Source organism: Megascapheus bottae, chromosome 11 (genome assembly GCF_031878675.1).
Source record: "Megascapheus bottae isolate mThoBot1 chromosome 11, mThoBot2.hap1, whole genome shotgun sequence".
In the NCBI taxonomy this organism is placed as follows: Eukaryota; Metazoa; Chordata; class Mammalia; order Rodentia; family Geomyidae; genus Megascapheus; species Megascapheus bottae.
Window position 1 is genome coordinate 10,756,131 of NC_143519.1, and position 20,313 is coordinate 10,776,443.

The following is a 20,313-nucleotide window of genomic DNA, read 5'->3' on the forward strand; positions in this document are numbered from 1 at the left end:
AAGCTAGCTTAAACATCAAACATGCTGCACATCAATGGAATAGGCTTTTCTGTCTGATTTAGGGTCTCACTCATTTTGCCTCGAGCGCCTTGAAATGATTGATCATATCAATGTGTTTTGAAACTTTCTACCAGCTCTGATCTTCCAATGGGACACGAGGCAAAGGCATCCACTCCTTCCTCCACCCCTTTGGTGGTTAATAAAATTTGTGTTATTATACTTGTGATTGGGAAAAAGGCAAAAAAAACTGAGTTCTTAGCAATACAGCACCCTTTTGATCTTGTTTTGAACACTGGAAGCCTGATTTATTGGCTGTAGTCACAGTCTCTGAGCAGGTAATGATCCTGTGGGAAGAAAGAGACATAGGGCTAGACATATTCAAGACATTGGGGCAACATCTGGCCCAGCCCCTGAGATAAGTTTACACGAACGTAACACCACAGCTCCTGGCCAAGTCGGAGTTAGCAATCATTCGTTTAGTTATCTTGAATGTTCTCAGTATCCATGCTAACTGCATTCCTGTTCTTTAGGCCAAGTTCTTTCTAAGTACTTTTTCTTTAGTGATAGCAGAACTTCCGCCTGATTAGTACTCTACCAGAGAAAGTGACTGCTGCCAAGAGGCTAAAATCAATGAAATATTCCTGCAAAAATTTATGAATTTTGGAACTGGTTCAGGAAGCTTAGGCATGTAGTTTTCCTTCTCATTGTTTTCCGTGTTTCATTGATCATTTATTCCTCATAATGAAAATTAAAGTGGGTTGGTTTATGAGTGTGATCTCCCTGTGGCTTTCATAAATAAGGAGTTCTCCAACATGCCCCACCTGCTTCATTGCTCAGGGCCACAGCCCTGCTCCACACACTTCCCACTCCTTCAGAGACAGAGAAAGTATAACTGGGGGGTCCTTAGTGATGGTCAAGAGTAAAGTAATTTTTAAAAAACTACAGCAACAAAACACATTATGTATGGTTTAAATCACATTCAAGTAGAGTTCAAAAACCATCTTTTTTAACAGCCAGGTAAGAGTTGGTGTGAAGCTTCAGCTAAGGGTGGAAGGACCTAGCTTCTTCTCCCCCCTCTCCTCCTCTCTCCCTCTCCTTCTCTGATCATTATTTCATGGCAGGAAGGTTATGAAGCAAGGCCAGGCCCTGCCGAGTATACAAGCCATTGCTGGGCTCCAACCGTGTGCCTCCTTGGGTTCCATTTACCCCCATCCATTCCTCCAGACACCCTTTTCTCGACGCCCTTTGACAGAGATCCGTGCCAGATTCATTCCCACCCTGCTGCATATCACTGATTGGAGGTGAGTGGCGGGGGGTGGGAATGTCACAAGGACGACCAGAGGGAGCACAAGATGGCTAATCTCCAGGGGGTGGGGTGGGGAGGAGGAGGCGTGAGCTGGGGGGGGGGGGGGCGGGAATCCTCCTCCATTGCCGGGGCCAGGGGGTGTCACCATCGCACCACCTGGCTGTTGTAGTCCTCGGTGACGGCGCCCTGGGGCGCGCGGTGGGCGCGGTGCTGGCGCTGCAGCCTGCGCTCCCGGCGCCGGCGCTGCAGGCGGCGCCGCTGGTGCGCCAGCTGCCTGGTGTGGCGGTAGCGCTGCTGGAAGAGGTCCTTGGCGAACTGGTAGAGTTGCACGTCCAGGAAGTTGAGGCCCTCGATGCGCTGGCGGGCGCCGTCGGTGATGTCCACGTTGGAGGCCCTGGTGATGTTGAACTGCGTGAACGGGGAGATGAACTTGAGGTTGAATGTCCGCTCGAAGAGGAACTGCGTCTTGCGCTGGAACTCGGTGAGGCCGAAGAAGGCCATGTTCTTCAGGTTGTTCTTGGCGCTCTGCAGCAGGATGGCGCTCCTCTCGCTCTCGTTCATGAAAGTCAGGTTGTAGCAGCCCACCAGGCTCAGGTCGGCCAGCATGCGCACCTGGCGGTTGTTGGCCAGGTTGTGGCTGCAGTCCATGAACTCCCGCAGGCTCACCCCGGACCAGTCGTCCCCCGGGTAGCAGGTGGGCAGCTCGTCCGGGGTGGGGCTCCTCCCGTCGCACATGTGCAGGGATGTCTTCCACGTGGCCCCTCGCTGCACGTGCTTCCATTCGCTCAGGTAACGCGACACCGGGTCCCGCAACATGGTGATGTAGTAGAAATTCCTGGAAGAGATCACAGCCACAGGTTAGGGCCACCGGGGTCCTTGAAACAGGCGCTGTGATTTGGGGTGTGGGGAGGGGTGATAACATGGAGTCGCCATCTGTGCAAGGGGAGGCCGTGGACTGGAATCTGCACCCATCAGGTGTCTGTTGTACACCTGCCCACCTACTACGTCTTCTTCTTCTTCCTCGGTGCCAGCCCTGGGGCTTGAACTCAGGGCCTGGCCACTGGCCTTGAGCTTTTGTGCTCCAGGACAGCGCGCTCTAGCACACCTGAGCCACACTTCTGTTTGGGTGCTTCCTTGGAGATAAGTCCCATGAACTTTCCAGCCTGGGCTGGCCTTGAACCGGGATCCTCAGATCTCAGCCTCCTGAGTAGCTAGGATTACAGGGGTGACCCCCCAGTGCCCTGTTGTACGCTTTCTTCCATAATCGCGCAAAGGAGCTACTTTTTCAACACTAAGTTTGGAGAGCGATGGGATTGTCAGCAATCATTCACGGATAAAATACCGACTTGTTATTAATAAGATGTGATTCCCAAATAGATCTTGGCTGCCCAAAGATGTCTGATAACATGGGACGAATAATGCTAATCATGGGGTTTGGGAACGTTCTGCCAATCTCCTTAGAGCAGAACAATCTAGATGACGGATAACTCCGTGGGCCCCACGGACAGAATCTTGTTTACAGATCTCTTGCTTGCCACATACTTGACTCAAACTCTTGCGGTGAGTCCACTTAAGGAAGTGTAATTAGAACGCTCCAGAATTGTCATCTGGGTGTCCCCAGAGTAACAGCTGCAAATTCTTTTGCACTCAGAAATACAAGGGAACGATCTTTTTGTTAGTGTATACTTAGTTTAAGTGATTATGGTCATATGGCACATCATGGCTGACTGGAGTTGAAAGACATGGAGTATGCACTCACCCTGTCTGTCTCAGAGCTGCTGCTCAGTGGAACAGAATCACACCAGAGAATTCTCCAAAGGACACAAAGGAATTACGGTCATCTCTCCCTTCTCAAGTCCTTATCTTTTCCTTTACTTTTCTGTAAAGTCCATCTTTAGATATATTTGCTGGACCAACTCAGATCTCATGTCTATTTCCTCCTGCTTTCCATCCTACACCTTTTCCTCACCACTTAAAACACTTGTAATATTCATGCAAAAGCCACAGTCACATCGAAGGGCATGTTCCTTTCCGGATGTATCTCATATCTCATGTCCCCATCTGACACGAAATCCTGCTCACAGAAGATGTTCCATAAAGGATTGCAAGATGGAGGAGATAAAGACTTTCATTAAAAATGTATTTTAAAAACTAAGGTTACCTTTGAAAAACATGCCTCTCTTTTCTAAAAAGATCTGACACTTAAAATGTTTAAATTGTGTACAAAGAGGAGACAGATTCATCTTTTAATGTTCACTGTCAATGTTTGTGATGGTTGATGGTGGGTTGAAAAACAGCCAACCCACACTTAGGACAAAAGTTGAATACTTATCATACTAGAGGAAAATAGTAGCAATTTAGTTATTTATATAATTTAGTTATTTATATTAAACTTACTGATTTTCTTCCCTAACACTTCAAGGATCCTAATGTTTCACTTTGTCATTTAGTGTATACTTTGTTTCCTTCTTTAATTAACCAGTGATTTCATTAACACATGCTTATTGAGGACTTGTAATGTGTTAGGGTCTGCTTTAGATAATGGGGGAGAACATAAAAGGAAGTACAAAATGCCCTCAAGTATTGTCGGCAGCGGTGTGAAAAGGTAGAATAAAGGTATTAATTAGCAAGTGCTAGAGGTAAAGAGTAAGTGAAGAATGTTTAAGAAGTGCTGTCTGTACCCTGAAGAATGAGCAGAGCAGACGGGCTAGGCCAAGGGTTCATGTTCTATTTCATTGTATGTTTGATTTATGACAGAACGGATAGTAGGAGGCATAAGCTGGTACAGGAGCGCCCCCTCCCTCTCTGTCTCTTTCTTTTCCTGTCTTTTATTAGAGTTAATTGGACAAATGGGGTTGCATTGTGATATTTCTGTACCCGTATGTAATGTCCCATCATAAATTTTACCCACTCTGAATTACTCACTTTAACTCCCTCTACTGTCTTTACAATGACCTTTATGCTATTTTCATTACTTCTAATAATGTAATCACTTCTAATAATAGTCACCTCATCAACTTGCTTTACTCCTTTCCCTACCCACTGTTTCTCCCCCAACTAGTCCTCCTTCAAGAATCAAGCATTATTTTTCATTAGCATATGATTATTATTTGAGATCTAGATATTACATGTATACATGAAAACCTGCAATATTTGTTCCTCTGAGCTTGTCTTAGTTAGAATTTTTATGGTGTTTTCCAGTTCCTTGCCAATGACATTTATTATTCTTGACAGTAGCCTAATACCCCACTTGTAAATATATATCACATTTTCTTTTCCCAGCCATCAGTTGTTGGGCATTGGGGCTTGGCTATTCTAAACAGTGCTTCAGTAACATGGATGTTCAGGTATCCCGTGCATGTTGATTTACATTCTTTGGGATAAATGCCTAAGAGTGGACAAGCAGGATCATATATTATTTCTATTTTTAGTTTCTTGAAGAATCTTACTGACTTCAATAGCGTCTCCTATAGTCTGCATTCTCAATAATATTTTCCTCAGGATTTTTTTTCTATTATTTTGTAAGGATTTTCTTGATGGTGACCCTTAGGCTGGGGTGAGATGGAATCTCTGAATCCTTTTGATTCGCATGTCCTTTATGGCTAGAGATATTGAACACTTCATGTATTCACTACCCATTTGTATATCTTTGTTCGAGTATTATCTCCTCAGTTTATTTGCCCATTTATTAATTCAATTATTGGTTCTTTTGCTATTTATGAGGTTATAACTTGAAATCCATTAAGAATACGACTAAAGATACATTGCATTCATAAACTGCCCTGTTAAATGGCCTTCGTACAACTACTTAAAGACAATATTTTTTTTTAAAAAAAGAACATGACTAAATGAGAATATACTATGGTCTTAGATGTTTAATGATCTTTCTTCAGTAGCTTAGCCCTTGGGAAATCAAACAACAAAACAAATAGCTCTACATTCTTTCTGTTTATACGTTCATAGAAACTACGTTAGATAGAATCTCCTCCATCCAGCAATCTGTTATCCTTAATAGAAGAGATTTTTTTTTTGTGTGTGTGTGTGTGTGTGTGTGTGTGTGTGTGTGTGTTTGTTCAGCCGACTCCAAAACCTGAAGCTGCCAAGTATTGTCTTTATTCTAGCAATCAGTGAAGTCCTTCTCAGAACAGGTATCACACAATCTGAGAAGCGAAGCCTCCTTTCTTTCTTCCTCCAGAAATATACTACTGACCTAAGTCATTATGTATGTTCCATTGATCAGCATCTCTGGGGTCAGTACATACATCGCTTTTACCAACCCCTCTTTCAGGAATTCCTGGAGCTTGTGTAATATATGGGAAAGTAAATAAATCTCTCCCAACTCCTCTTGCTCTACAGAGTTTGAGATGAGCCATTTCTCTGTGTCATCAAGTTTTATCCAAGCTCAGAGTTTCCCAGAGAACATTGCTATTGCATGTGATCGTTGGTGTGGACCTCACCATAGGTTGCATGCAGGTAGCAGATCTACCTTCAACATGAGTTACTGTGGTATGATCTTAACATGTGAAATCTGGCCCCCTCTGCCCGACTGTAATGAGAGCTGGAGTCATTTCCCAAATGCTCAGTATAGAATTAATTTCTTCACTGTTTCTAGTGCTGCCTGCTCATTATGGCTTGCCATTCTTCATTATCTCTGTGGAGTTTTATCTGCACTGTCCAGTATCTGATAGATGGACTGGTGGCCGTGAGCGCTGTGCAATCACACTGTCCTTTGACACAGTGATGAAAGGCCTTTTATGGAAGCCTTGAAAAAACAAATTATGGGATTGAAGAATGATGTTCTAAGCAAATGGGAAATTGGAAACTATGATTGTTAAGTATCATAATAAAGAACTTTAGGAGGTTGACAATACTGTGTGTCAGAGCGATTGGTTCCAATGATGTCCTGCATTGTGAGAAGAAAATGGAGACACTGACGTGTTCTTATCTTAGCTCACACAGAAGCCAGGCTTTGCATCCCATAGCAGTACTCAGCCAGCTACCATCTCCCTCCCCCCCATGGTGATTTACAAAGTAGCAAGATTCCTTTGGGCTAAGGAAGTTGATTTCAATCACCAGAGAGAAATCCTGACTCTCCATTTGATAAGCCAGAAGTGAGAAGGATGCCAACAGAACTGGCTCAGTACTGCTCTTCCAACTTGGGATATCAAACGGTTGCGATTTAGCTGGTTACGTTTGTGTAGTTTTCAAAAGCACTGATGAGTTTTCCAAGAAAGAATTTCATGTATTGTCATTACAGGCTATGTAGAATAGTAAACATGAAGAAAAATGAAAATTGACTATAGCACTTATTTTGGATAAACCACGGTGGAAAATTCAACACCCTCCCACCAACACAATTTCTTTCTTTTATTGGTTTGAATTCATAATATACATTGGTTAATTTGTGTTTTTTTAAACTGAAGAATGCAAGGTGAATGTTTTTCCAAGATATGTTCTATTCTTTTTTTTTAATTGTCGGGGTAATGTATAGAGGGGCTATAGTTACATTCGCTAGGTAGTAGGAGCATTATTTCTCACACACTGATACCCTTTCTCATATTTTTGTCTCCATTTCCCTCCCCTGACCCCCTCCCAATCATCTTGATTTCCCCTCTTCTCTTTCCTATTTCAAATTGTTCTATTCTTTCAGAAGAGCAAAGTGTTCTTCCAGAAGAGTAGAACATCTCAATTATGGATGTATCAAAATTAACATAACTAATCTCTCCATTTGGTGTAATTAGGAAGATTGTATGTGGAGCAATTATAAATAAGAATATGGTGAACATCCTAAGCTTTTAATAATGGAGCAGAGAATAAATTCTTGGAAGATGTCCTCTGAGTCAAGAAAACCTCCCATTTCATCATTTAAACACTTATATGTGACTATTGCTTCCCACCCACGAAAGGTGGGCTATTCCATGGTGCCTGACATTCTTGGTCATCTGAGACATGGCCTGCAAGAGCCAAGGGAGAGCTAGAAGACAGCTGAGAAAGAAGGAAGATGTCATGCTGGCAGCATAGACCTTCAAAGGGACATTTAGGACAGTCAGGTTGGGATATGATGGTGAGGAAAATATTTTAGAGATTTCTTTATATTTCACATAACGAGCAGCTGGAGTATCAAATTAGAGACAAAGCTTTTGTGGGACCGGGTCCCATCACTCAATGCTGTGGCTGTATCAGGGTTGACATCTGGATCTGAAAGACAGAGCTTCTAACCTGGTTATACTCTGTGCCAGTCTTCAAAGAAACAGCCTTTCAAGACACACTTTGTGTGCAGTGTCTAAGTGTCAGTAACTTTAATTCCACTAGGCCAAATATGATGCTAAACCCGCCAAAGACAAGCAGCAAATAAAAGGCTGTGGCATGCTAGAGGTCATTTCTCAGAGATGATCAGTCAGCCCCTATTTCCCTAGAGGAAGAAGCTGTGTTTATCAATAAGAAAAAGAAGGTTGTCATATCACAACCTTCATTGACAGGAAGCCGGGAGAACCTAATTCCCCCAAATGCCATAATTTTTGTCACATTTGCTCTCACTGTTCCCCAAGTGGCTGACAAAAGAATACATTTCAGGAAATGCATGTTCATGGTGGTGGTGTGTGGCAGGGTGGGGGGGTGTTTTTACTTTCTCCCTCAGTGCAGTTTCTCCCAGTACAGGGTGGAGGTTCCATGGAGGGTCTTCCTCTCATGCATTATTCAGGGACTTCTATGATGATTTGGTTCAGAGGCTCCTAGCTTCGCACTGCCTTGCTGGAATTTGGGCACGAGGACATCTCTAGGCACCCAGTAAAACTGTGGTTTATGCATGTGGGTAACCACTTTAAAGCCTGGAGCCACCCCAGAGTGAGATAAGACCCCCATTCAGGCTCCCTCCCAGCTCTAATCCCAGTCAGGCAAAGCAGAACAGCAGATAGTACACTCCGATTGTGTTATCAGGCTTCCATGCTCAGCCAAGCTCTCTTCTTAGCTAATTTCTCAGGCGCTGCTTTTAGGGAATGTGAGAATTACACACAGTAGAAACGATGAGGTGTCTTGGTTGCAATTGTTTAGCGCTGGCCAATTTGGAAAGGAAAAGAAGTGAATCAGTATATTTAAAAGCCAAGCACATGTTCCAATATTTAGATCTACAGTTGACAGCTTGGATGCAGATTTTCCTAAAACATCACAAGATTTTTTTTTTAAAGAATCTCTGTCTAGAATATGCCATGTTCTTACATAAAGGAGTCTTCTGTTTTAGGATTTTCCTACATTCTGCTAAACAAAATTCTTGAGAGACTCTAACCTGTCCCACCTGCTGTCACCCCTCAAATAAAGGGTATCCTGGAGAGAAGAGGATGAATAAAGAGAAAGTGAACTTGAAATGTGGAAAAGTTCCTTGTGAAATCAACATTGATTTTATAATAATAAATAATAACTGCTAACATTTAATGAGTGTACACTCTGCCCAAGTATTATTCTTATATTGACCAGTTGGCTCAACCCCGTGAATTATATAGGCTTTTAGACAATATCTTGGTGATTTCACCAAGTAGATTTGTCTTCCTCCTCCTATTCCCCCTCTTCTTTCCTCCCCTCCTCCTCCCTCCTCCTCTTCTTCTTTCCCCCTCCCCCCACTTCCTCCTTTTAGTGGTGATACTGGGGTTCAGTCAGAGGCAGCAAACAATTCTTATTTCAAACTTGACCCAGGATGAAACTGATCCTCAGAGACACAAAAGGATTTCTTCCAAGAATAAGGAGTATTGAAGCCCAGACTTCTATTTTACTTCGTTGGTTCCTGTACGCATTTATTTCCTCCGTTTAAAATTTTTGTGGATTGTGTAATCCACAAATTGGCAACTCAGCTCTACCTTATTTGGCTCCAGCCTAGTTAAGAGTTTGAAGCAAAGCAGAAAAATAATTCTGTTTTCTTCATTTTGGAGCTTTCCCTCTGAGCACAAGGACATGTATGTTTCTAAATAGAGGTGTTATGGATTTTGATCTTTGACACGAAGAACAAAAGAGCTGGTGGCCTCACCCTTTGGGTGTCAACAGGAGCGCATGCTCACTCATGAGGAGACTGAAAAAAATGTCATTATTGTTCTACTATTTTCTTTTCCAATCTATACTGGTAATATTTTAATAAAGAGAACCCACTCCTCATAGACTCGTTTATACATTGAGACACAGATCACAAAGGATAATACTTGATTGATTTAATTTCCTGGTTTTCAAAATAACAGACTGCTTTCTTAGAACTTTCCAAAGGGGCTTTTGTTGTTATTGTTTACATTGTTTTTTGTTTTTGTTTTTTTGGCTTGAACTCAGGTCCTGGGCACTTGTCCTTGAACTTCTTTTGCTCAAAACTAGCACTCTGCTACTTGAGCCACAGCACTACCTCCAGATTTTTCTGAGTAGTTTATTGAAGATAAGCTTCTCACAGACTTTTCTTGCCAGGGCTGGCTTCAAACCATGATCCTCAAATCTTAGCCTCCAGATTAGCTAGGATTATAGGCGTGAACCACCAGGCGGTTACTGTTCATTTGTTCACTTTTATATCCTTAGGGACTTAGTATACAGAGATTTAATATTTTTATACTTTGTAACCCTTGTCATTACTGAGGTTAAAAATACTGAACTTTTGGGCGGGGAGTTTGGCCTTGTGGTAGCACGAAGACCCGGGTTCGATTCCTCAGTACCATATACATAGAAAAATGCCAGGGATGGTGCTGTGGCTTAAGTGGAAGAGCTCTAGCCTTGAGAAAGCCCAAGCACAGTGCTTAGGCCCAGAGCTCAAGTCCCGGACTGGCCAAAAAAAATAGAAATACCGAACTTTTGGCTAATTTAAGGAGGATCTTGAGTCCTAATGATAGGATGCTTGCAGCATTTCTGAACAGATCTTGCACTTTGTGTAACAATGGCAACATATATATATATATATATATATATATTCTTGGAATATATACATGTATTCTTGGTACATACATACACACATTAAGAGGGTGATGTCATATCTATCAATATACCAATGTCATTCTTTATTGAAATAGAGGAAGCAGTCCAAAAATTCATATGGAATATTACATGACTCTGTATAGCAAAAAAAACAATCCTTAGCAATATAGCAAAAAAACAATCCTTAGCAAAAAGAACAGCATTGGAAGAATACCAATACCAAAGTTCAGACCCTATTACAGAGTTATAGTAATCAAAATAGCTTGGTACTGGCACAAGAACAGGCCTGAAGGCCAAAGGAATAAACTGAAGACCCAGAAATTAACTCACAGATGTATGGCTACCTAATCTTCAATAAGAGAACCCCCCCAAAAAAACAGGATGGAAGAACAACCTCTTCAACAAATGGTGCTGGCAGAACTGGTTAAGCACCTGTAGAAAACTAAAGTTAGATCTTTATATCTCACCCTGCACCAGAATTAACTCTAAATGGAGCAAAAACCTTGAGGTAAAAGCAGATACCCTGAAAACTCTATAGGAAGGAATAAGAGATACACTAGGGCTCCTTTACATAGGTCAGAATTTTCTTAATAAAGGCCCAGACACACAACAAATTAAAGTTTGGACAAATGAAACTGCATTAAACTGCAGAGCTTCTGTATGGCAAAGGACATAGCTTGCAAGTTAAATAGAAAGCCCACAGAGTGAGAGAAGATCTTCACTAGCCATTCAACAGACAAGGCCTCATATCTAAAATATACCAACAGCACAAAAAGTTGAATCTCTCAAAAACAAATCCTCAAAGAAACAACTATCCCATTAAAATTGTGCTAAAGACTTGAAGAGAGACTTCTCTGAAGAGGAAAGAAGAATGGCCAATAGACACATGAAGAAATGCTCGACATCTCTGGCCATAAAAGAAATGCAAATCAAAACAATTTTGAGATTCCACCTCACTCCAGTTAGAATGGCCATGATCAAAAAAAAAATCTAATAACAACAGATGCTGCTGGGGTTCTAGCCAGAAGGGAATGTTTCTACACTGTTGGTGGAGGTAGAAACTTCTTCAACCACTCTGTAAAACAGTACAGTATGGTGGTTCCTCAAAAGACTAAACATAGAACTCCCGATATGACCCAGCAATCCCACTCCTGGGCATTTACCCGAATGTCCAGAAACAAGGACAAACTAAAGCCACTAAAACAGCAATGTTCATTGGAGCACTATTTACCATAGGTAAGATAAGGAACCAGCCCAGATGTCTCTCAGTAGATGAGTGGATCAACAAGATGTACTTATACACAATGGGATTCTATGTTGCTGTCAGAAAGAACATCGCCCCATTTGTAAGGAAATGGAAAGATTTGGAAAAAATCATATTAAGTGAAGTAAGCCAGACCCAAAGGAGCATGGACTCAATGGTTTCCCTCATTTGTAATAATTAGTACACATATAGGATTCTCCTAGCAGAGGATCACAATAGCTCAAAAGCTATGTACATGTAGAACGTACATAGCTATATAGAATGAGGCTAAGTGAATGAACTCCAGGATATGGAAACAAGAGGTTTCTATTTGTGCTTGTTATTCTTAAGGTACTATGCGAAGTTATTTCTTTTCTCTTTTTTCCCCCCTTATGGTTGATCTGATGTTGTTACTGTATTTGGCTTTGTTACCTGGTATACTGTATATATATATTTATGAGTCTATTTGAAAAAGGGAAAGGAAGGAGAAAAACAAGATGATTGGAAGGGGGTGGGGGAGGGAACATGGGAGAAAAACTTAGGAAGGGGTATCAATATTGATGAGGTAATGTACCCGCTATCTGATGAATGTAACTGTAGAAGGGTGATGTCAGATCTTGCAAATCACTTCAATTCCTAAGGAAGGAGGTATTGCTCAGTATCTCATTTTGCTCATATTACCTGTGCCTTAAATCTCTATCAGTTTCCACCAAGGAGGATAATTCCCGCTTGTACTATTTTCTCTTGCACAGTGAAGATCAAATGTGATGGATGCCATGTTTAGATTTCATATATTATCTCAAGGACCCTCACCAGGTCTCTCCTCTGTCTGTCTGTCTGTCTGTCTGTCTTTCTCATTTTTCCTTCTCTTTTCCTTCTTCAGTTCCCACATTTGCCTCTGTGCCAGAAACAACAGGAAGAGCCAGTCGTTCTGTGCATAGATGTCAACGTCACTCCACATCCAAACTCACTTAGAGGAAACCAAATTAAAAAATGCAGAGCCCTCATCAGGTTCTTTCCCAAATCCACTTATTTACAATGATTAGGGAGACTTCCTCCAGACGTCCAGCAAACTACACGAAGCCCATCTGGACTCTTTGGCTGCGGTGGGCCTAAAGCCCTGCTCTCATCCTGCCTAATTCATAAAGCAATGGTGGAAGTGTAAGAAAGATACCCATGCACGGTCACTTAAATCTCCCACAAAAACTTGATTTGCTCTGTCTAAGCATTGCCTTGGGTGGTCCCTTTATCAACCCTTTATCAACTGTGGCGTACATTGACCTTGCAATATATTTTTCTTCAGGCATGATTGAAGTATCTGAGAGGTAATAGCTTCCAACATTCTTTTTTTTTCAAGATTTTAAAACACTCCAATGAGGAATACTCATTTCCCCCACTCTCCTTGGCTCTATTTAAATCTGAGAAAACAATCTTGACGATTTTTCAAGATAAATGTAGCTTGGGGCTTGTCAGAGGGGACATTTACATTTATTTGTGCAGCGCATACATGGATCAAAAGTAAGGAAGAGGTTTTCCCTAAAAAAATCCGCCCCCCCCCATGGTATTGATGAACTCTCTTGGTGATAATCAGAACAAATATCACCAGTCCTTCCGAATCAAGATTTGTTACCATCTCGGCATTTCCCATTGAAATAATGTATAATCTAAGTAAAGAAAAGCAATCGAAAGTCATAAAGCAAACGAACACACACGACCAAAAAGGATACCACCAATTCGAAACAAATAAGATCAACAGCAAAAATAATCCAACTAAAAGCACTCCATCTGTTTTCATCTTAGGTAGCTTACATCCACAAGGGGGCTCTCGAATCTTCCAAACTCAAGCAAAGCACTGAGAGCTATTTTTCTGACTAATTAATTTCCCCAAGTCAATATTACTTATTAATGTACATCACAGAGGCAAGCTACAGACTCGCGACACTTCCCATACAAGATAGGGAGAGAATTGCATGTAAAATTTCAAGGGGCCCATAGTGATTGCGAGTCAAAACTGGAATTAGTTGCACCTGTGATTTCCCGTGTCTGCTGTAGCATAAAATATCCCAGCACTGCAAATTCCATCAAAGGTTAAAACTGAATTCAATGCACTCTGCATATAATGGAATACATTGACCTCCAGTGGATTTTGAAGGCTATCCTCATCCCCTGCCACATCAGGCACCCCCCAACAAGCCATGGAGGGTGACACAGCAGTTAAAATGCAATGACCCTTCCCTGGGGCAGTGGGGATTTGTGAGATCCATTAGTTCTGGAGGCATTCCACCCCTGCTGAGAGCCTGATGGTGCCAGTGGTGTTTACTGTCTGCACCACAGACTTCCTATGCAGAGAGGGTTTTAACTTCCTCTTCAGACAGGCACAGGATCTACTGCTGCATTTAGATAAAACTGGAATAAATAAGGACAGATTGGAAATACAGCCTCAGGACAAGACAGAATTATCACCCTTCACCCCTACCCTGGGAAAAGCTAGGAAGAGAAGGGTCCCCCAACCATTCTTTCACAGTAGTGGAGATACTGCAACTACCTTAGCACAAGCTCAGAAAGCCCCCCAAAGCATTGCCTTGACTGTCAAAGCAATGGTCTAGCATCAGTGTGCATGCCTGGAATCCTAGCTACTCATGAGGCACAGCTCTGAAAGATCATGCTTTGAAGGCAACCTGAGCAGGAAAACTCATAAGACTTCATTGACAATTAATGAGCAAAAAGCAGGGCTGGAGGTATGGCTCAAGGGGTATTGTCAGCCGCGATTTGGCTAGCTGTGCCATTTTGCTGCTAGGGGGCAAGAGGAATTGTGTAGCATGTGGGGGCATGGTTCCTCCTTGTCTTGGCAGTTACTTCTCCTCCATCTCCTCTCCTCCACCTGCTGGGCAGTGCAAATTTTGCCTGTGATCAGTAACCACGATTTCCACACATCCTGCTCTCACCTTCACTTGTTCCTTAGGACTTTGTCTAAAGCCCGCCTGGTACAGGGAGGCCAGCACTTGTTTGTTCTCTTACTCAGGCCCACAGAGATGTGTTCTGAATATCAGGCCCCTCTCTTATGAACACCTATCTTGTTTGGCAGGTGCCCCCAATACACATTGGACTATAAATCATAAGCCCCATAGATTTTAAGCTAACACTTTCATTCAAGAGTTAGTAGTGCCCCAACTTTAGTCTCCACTTTAAATAACAGTAATCATGTGCCTCAATCATTTCTATTTATACTTCCAAATACTTAGTGGCGTTCCAGTAATAGCCCTGTGACTCGTAGATTCGGAACTGCTGGACTGTCATTTAATATCTTCCTCCTAACCACTTTGCAAGTTACTTCTATATTTTTCCATATCTTTCGCCAAATCGCTCTCTTTTGAGTCCTAGTTTAATCTTCTCATGGGGTTGCTCCCCTCTTAGATTGCTCCAGCCACCACCTGATCAAGGGAGGGGAGTCCAGTCTATGAGCAAACCTAGGTCTCAGCTTTGTCCTGACTCAGCTCCCCACACCCGCATAAGGGCAGTTGGGACTGAGGCAGCTTCTTGAATTTGGGGGGTGGGAAAGGGGACTATAAAGTAAGTAGAAATCTATACTATGTGATGTTTTGATTCTAGAGAAAAGCATACCCACTCAAGTATTTCTTTAAAATACCTGTGACTTTAAAGCCACTCAAATAATGTAGCTTTATCATTGACTTCCTATTGAGAGGTGCTATGGCGTGGATTGGACCCCTGCAGATGATGTTGAGGTCTTAATTATTAGTACCTCTGGTGATAACCTTAGTTGGAAATAATACCTTTCCAGATATCCAAGTTAACATGACGTTATTCGAATGGGCCTTAATGAAGTGTGCTGGGTTTCATTATAAAACAGGGGAGTGTGGGTATTGCAAGGAATAGGTCTAGAGGGAAGGTTATGTATAGATACCTACAAGCTCGTGAATAAATGCCTTAACTTATCAGTTGGTGGCAGAGAGGCATGGAGCAGATTCTGCCTCATGGGGCTTAGGGGAAACAACCCTACTAAAACATTAATTAATGTTGGTCTTCTAGAGGTCAGAGAGCATACATTTCTATTGTTTGAACCATTTCATTTGTGGTACTTTGTTACAGTAACCTTGTAAAACTCACACAAAGGAGATATTTGTTGGACAAATGGCTGACATCCTGGAAGAAGGAACCTACACTTACCACGCATATTAATGACTCTCTTCGAAAAACATGAGAAGATCTATTAAGAATCACTATGAAGCTGAGGAAAGGATGAATGAAACAAGTAATGGAAAGAAGTAATTTTTTTTTGAAAATCAAAGGGTTGCAAAAATATTATGATTACCATTCTAAACCATCACTACATCTGTTAAACAAGATCATGATAACAAAGAAAATATGGTTGTATAAATTAATTTACACATATATGTTTGAGTTCATTTTTACCCAGATAAATGACAAAAGATAGATTGGTGAGTCATAGATTCATAGGTTAAATAGATGTTAGATGGATAGATTTGGAATGGGGAGATAAATATATGATAGACAGACAGATATATAGATAATGATAACCCTGAAAAAAATCCATATATGATTGAAATGACAAGGTTCTAGGAAACTAGAAACCCAAACTAAGTAAATAATCAATGTAAGAACAGAGCATTTCCTAACATGAAATGCATGTGTGTGACTTCAGTTTTCAGCTGGGCCTCTTTCTTTGGGCACTTCTGCGGGCTTCCTGCCATCGTGGTTAACGTTCAAAAAACCCGCCTGGCTTTCTGTAAGAAATGTGGCAAGTACCAGCCTCACAAAGTAACACAGTACAAGAAGGACAAGTATTCTCTTTATGCTCGGGGGGAAGTGTCGTTATGACAGAAAACAGAGTGGCTCTGGTGGTCAGACTAACCCAATTTTCCAGAAAAAAGCTAAGACTACAACGAAGATTGTGCTGAGACTTGAATGTTTTGAGCCTACTGCAGATCTAAGAGAATGCTTAGCTATGAAGACATGCAAATATTTTGAACTGGGTAGAGATAAAAAGAGAAAGGGGACGGGTTCCAGTTCTAAGTTCCAACTTTTATTATGAAGACAGTACTATCATGATGTCTAAGTTCCATCTTTTGTTATGAAGATAATAAAATCTTGAGGTCCAATTAAAACAAAAAGCATGTGTTCAATCTAAAAAGGTCTATAGAATTCAAGAGGTGGATACAATTTCAGAACCCAAAGGAAAATAGGAAATTCAAATTTTTTTTCTAGAGAAAAAGGACCAAAAAAGATATGAAATAAAAACCAGATTGCCAATAGTGTTCTCATCACAACTCTGAAGCCTAGAAATGTTAAATAAATAGCTTCCGACTTACAAGAAAGAAAAAAAATCAACATTCAATTATATACCTGGCAAAATTATTGATGAAGTAAGTGTATAAGGTGAAATAAAAACACTGATGTGCTCCTCAATTTATCTCCTTTACCCAAACCAGGTCCATTTCCCATCTTGAACCTGGGAAACCAACAGCAGGGGCTAAGTGGTGATGGAGACTTCTCTTCTTGGCCAAGAATAGAAGTGGAGATACTGAAATACTGGCCTTATTGTCATACAGTATGGCAGATGTCTAGAATGTCTGACAATTCAAGACAGCTATTAGAAATAACTTCTCCATCCTTGGGAATGACATGCCACAGCCTGAGAGAAATGAGTAAAGGATAAGCTGCTGAAGGGGAGAAGATAATTCTGACTTTTGTGAGAACGGGTGGAATCTGGACATGGCCTCTTTCTATTTCTTTAAGTGTTCTTTCCAGTCAGTACGATGCCCCATTGCCAACTGACATGGCACTGAGATGTGTCACAGAGCCTGCGGATGTGATTATGATGAAGTTAGAGGTTGTCCTATGTCACTCTGTCAGCTACTTCAAATTCAGTGAAATTTGGCTAGTCAACCTGCAGAGGAACTTCTGGCCAACAGGTATCCGGCTCTCAATTTAAATAAAATTGGTGTGGAAAAGAAATTCAGCTAGGTCACCCAAGCACTCGGAATTCAGAGTATAGGCGAAGAAAATATCACAACATAAATAAAATGAGATCCATGAAAAGGAAGATGCTGAGACTTTGGAATTTACAGAGTTCTCAACGGATAGATACAGAAAGAGGAGAACTTGAATATTTGAAAGAAAAATGCATGTGAAATTAATTCCCTTCCAAAAATATGAAGATAGTGATGTTAAAGTATTTTAAATAACAGTAAAGGAAGAGGCAGTGATTCTCCCTCTCCATAAAATAAAAACAAAAGACAATGAACAACTCCAAGAAAAACAAGAAGGCTATAAGACAAAGTTCCAGCTAGATGCAAAGCTAATCAAATCATAGCCTTATTTTAAGAATTGAGTATAGGAAAGTAAAACTGATTTGACCTTTGCTGAGTTAAAGAATTCAGTGTACTATTCCTTTCTTAGTGTGTCTAATTGTATTGCCTGTGAACATGTACATGGTCACATTATGCGTACTATTTTTTGGGGGCTTTTAACTTTTTCATTTTTAGAATCATCCTAGAAAATCTTCAGGAAGCTCTGAATGCCAGATGCAAATGCCTGAAAACCTTACTGAGTAAAGGCAAGGGCAATAAATGCATGTATACATGTGAGAGGAAGTAGAGTTGAGAGAATTCGGTGAAGGTATCCTAAGTTGTTTTCTGCAGTGCAGTGTCAAAAGATTTTGGGGGAAAAATAACAAATACTTGTTTCCTCTACATAGTAGAGGTGGAAACAACCGTACTCAGTAAGCGAGCATGGTACCACATTCCCCTGTGTCCAGTATAGTGGTCACACGAAAGACAAATTCCTGGAGAGAGCACAGCCTCTCTTCAGAAGGAGACTATCAGATTGATGCTTTTTGCATACCTCCACTCAGTCCACATCACATTCTGGGTGGAAATAAGTCTGCTCCAGTTGGATTTAGTGGACATACTAAACTCGTTTTCTCTGCTTTTAACATCTTTCCTATTTTGGGCTTTATTCCTTTTCGTCAGATCCTGAGCTAGCTGTGGGGTTGGTAAACCTGCACTTAGGGTATCATCTTTATGTCAGGAAATTGCAAAATGAATCTTGATATCCAACTGTCTCAGAGGCAAGGCCTTTTAAATATAGTTCTTCTGCCATACCAAAAATAAAATTAGGGAGAAGGCAGAGCTAGTCCTCAGGTGGGGGGTTCAGAGAACAGCATCAGAAACAAGTAGGCCCTGCAACCATCTGGGTTCCTACTGCTCTAATGATAGGAACCTGACAACTATAAACCAGGTTTCCCGAGGCTTAAATGTACAAGAATCACTGAGAATAGGGAACTTTTTTTTTCCCCAAGCAAACCATAACTCTAGCATCAAAGGTATGTCTCCACTGCCCAAGAGGCATGCCTACAAGACAAAAGTGTGTGTGTGTGTTGAATATATTTTAACTTATAATATGATGATAATTCTTTATATCCAGAAGAGGAAAAGATTCCTTAATTTTTGACAACATTGTAATGAACAGAGGTTTGCCTAGTAGCTGGGATGACAAATATATCAAAGTTTGAAGAGTGAAAGTAATTGTTTGCAAGGTAGTTATTAGCAGGCAAAAATGCCCTTTTGTGTACATTGTCATTGTCTTCATGTGACAGCAGGTAAACAATGCTGAACACTATTTGAAGAATCAACTTTAGAATTCTTTCTGGAACAGTTTTTGCTTGGTAACTTGTCTATATCCATGCGTTTTCATAGAGAAGAGCTCCGAGTTTCTGAGCTTCTTACAGAGTTGATGGACCTCAGCTGAAAGCCAGGACATAAGTATTTTCTAGAAGCATACTTTCTAGAAGAAAGGCTTCAGGAAAGACAAAGGGAGTGATGAGTAAGTAACACAATGCAAGCCTGTGAGAAAACATAGGCCAACAAGAAGTTTGGGATCACAGAGAAACTTAGGGAATTGGTGAACTAATGTCTCTGCTAACTTCTGTCATGGAAGCGTCCATGGTCATGCCAAACCATCAATAAAAGTCTGTTGGTCTAAGAAAGCCATCTTTGGGTGTGCCGGGGATAAGACCCAAGTATTTATATTCATGATACCAAAACGAAGTTCTCTCAATAGGTGGTTACTTTGGAGAAGGAAAGGGTCGCTTCTTTGCCATCTTCACACCTCCCTGGCCATTAAGAAGACTCTGCTCACATTGCCTCAGGCACATACATTATTCATCCATTACTCTCCTGTCAACCGAGTCTCTTCTGAGAAGTATTCTTTCCAATCCAGCAGAAATCGAATTTTCTTGGTTAGAAATGACATGGCCTTAAGAAAAATGGTCACTATTTTTCCATGCCTCCATCTCTGATTTTGTGAATCACTGTTTATTGAATAAAGATTTCTTATTGGGCATGATGGCACATTCAGCTCTTCTGGAGGTACAAGTAGGAGTCTAGAAAGGTGAAGGCCAACTTGGTCGAATGCAGTGGCAGGACTCAGTTTCCAAAACTACACAAAATAACCTAAAATGGGCTGGGGGGTATGGGTTAAGCGGTAGATCCCTTACTGAACTTGTGGTAAATCCTGTTTTTAATCCTTTAGCAGCATAAACAACAAGACAAAATTTAACATAAAACAAACACACATTAAGGATTTCTTTTAGTGGTAAATGACTAAATTACAACAGTATGTACAAGCAGTTATTTAATATATGTGCTCCACTTTCCAATTTGTTTTTAATGAGGTTTCTTATTCATACATTTTATTCATTAACTCTTCCAACAGATTCTTAAATACCTACTATGCTGCAGTCACTGTATGTTGTATCCTGTGAAATAATTTGCCCTTTTTGTACTTTGTAATA

The 20,313-nt window shown here is 41.1% G+C and overlaps 1 protein-coding gene and 1 pseudogene across 1 annotated transcript in view; one reads left to right on the plus strand and one right to left on the minus strand.

Moving 5' to 3' along the window:
- Window positions 1-1,360: 1,360 nt before the first annotated feature.
- Hs6st3 (heparan sulfate 6-O-sulfotransferase 3) overlaps window positions 1,361-20,313 on the minus strand; it is a 638,339-nt gene continuing 619,386 nt past the window's right edge. Inside the window, exon 2 of the mRNA XM_090341958.1 lies at window positions 1,361-2,141. Coding sequence (XP_090198084.1) covers window positions 1,448-2,141 — 694 coding nt within the window. The 3' untranslated portion in view covers window positions 1,361-1,447. The remainder of the gene's footprint in view (window positions 2,142-20,313) is intronic.
- LOC150056748 (large ribosomal subunit protein eL42-like) lies at window positions 16,137-16,551 on the plus strand (annotated as a pseudogene).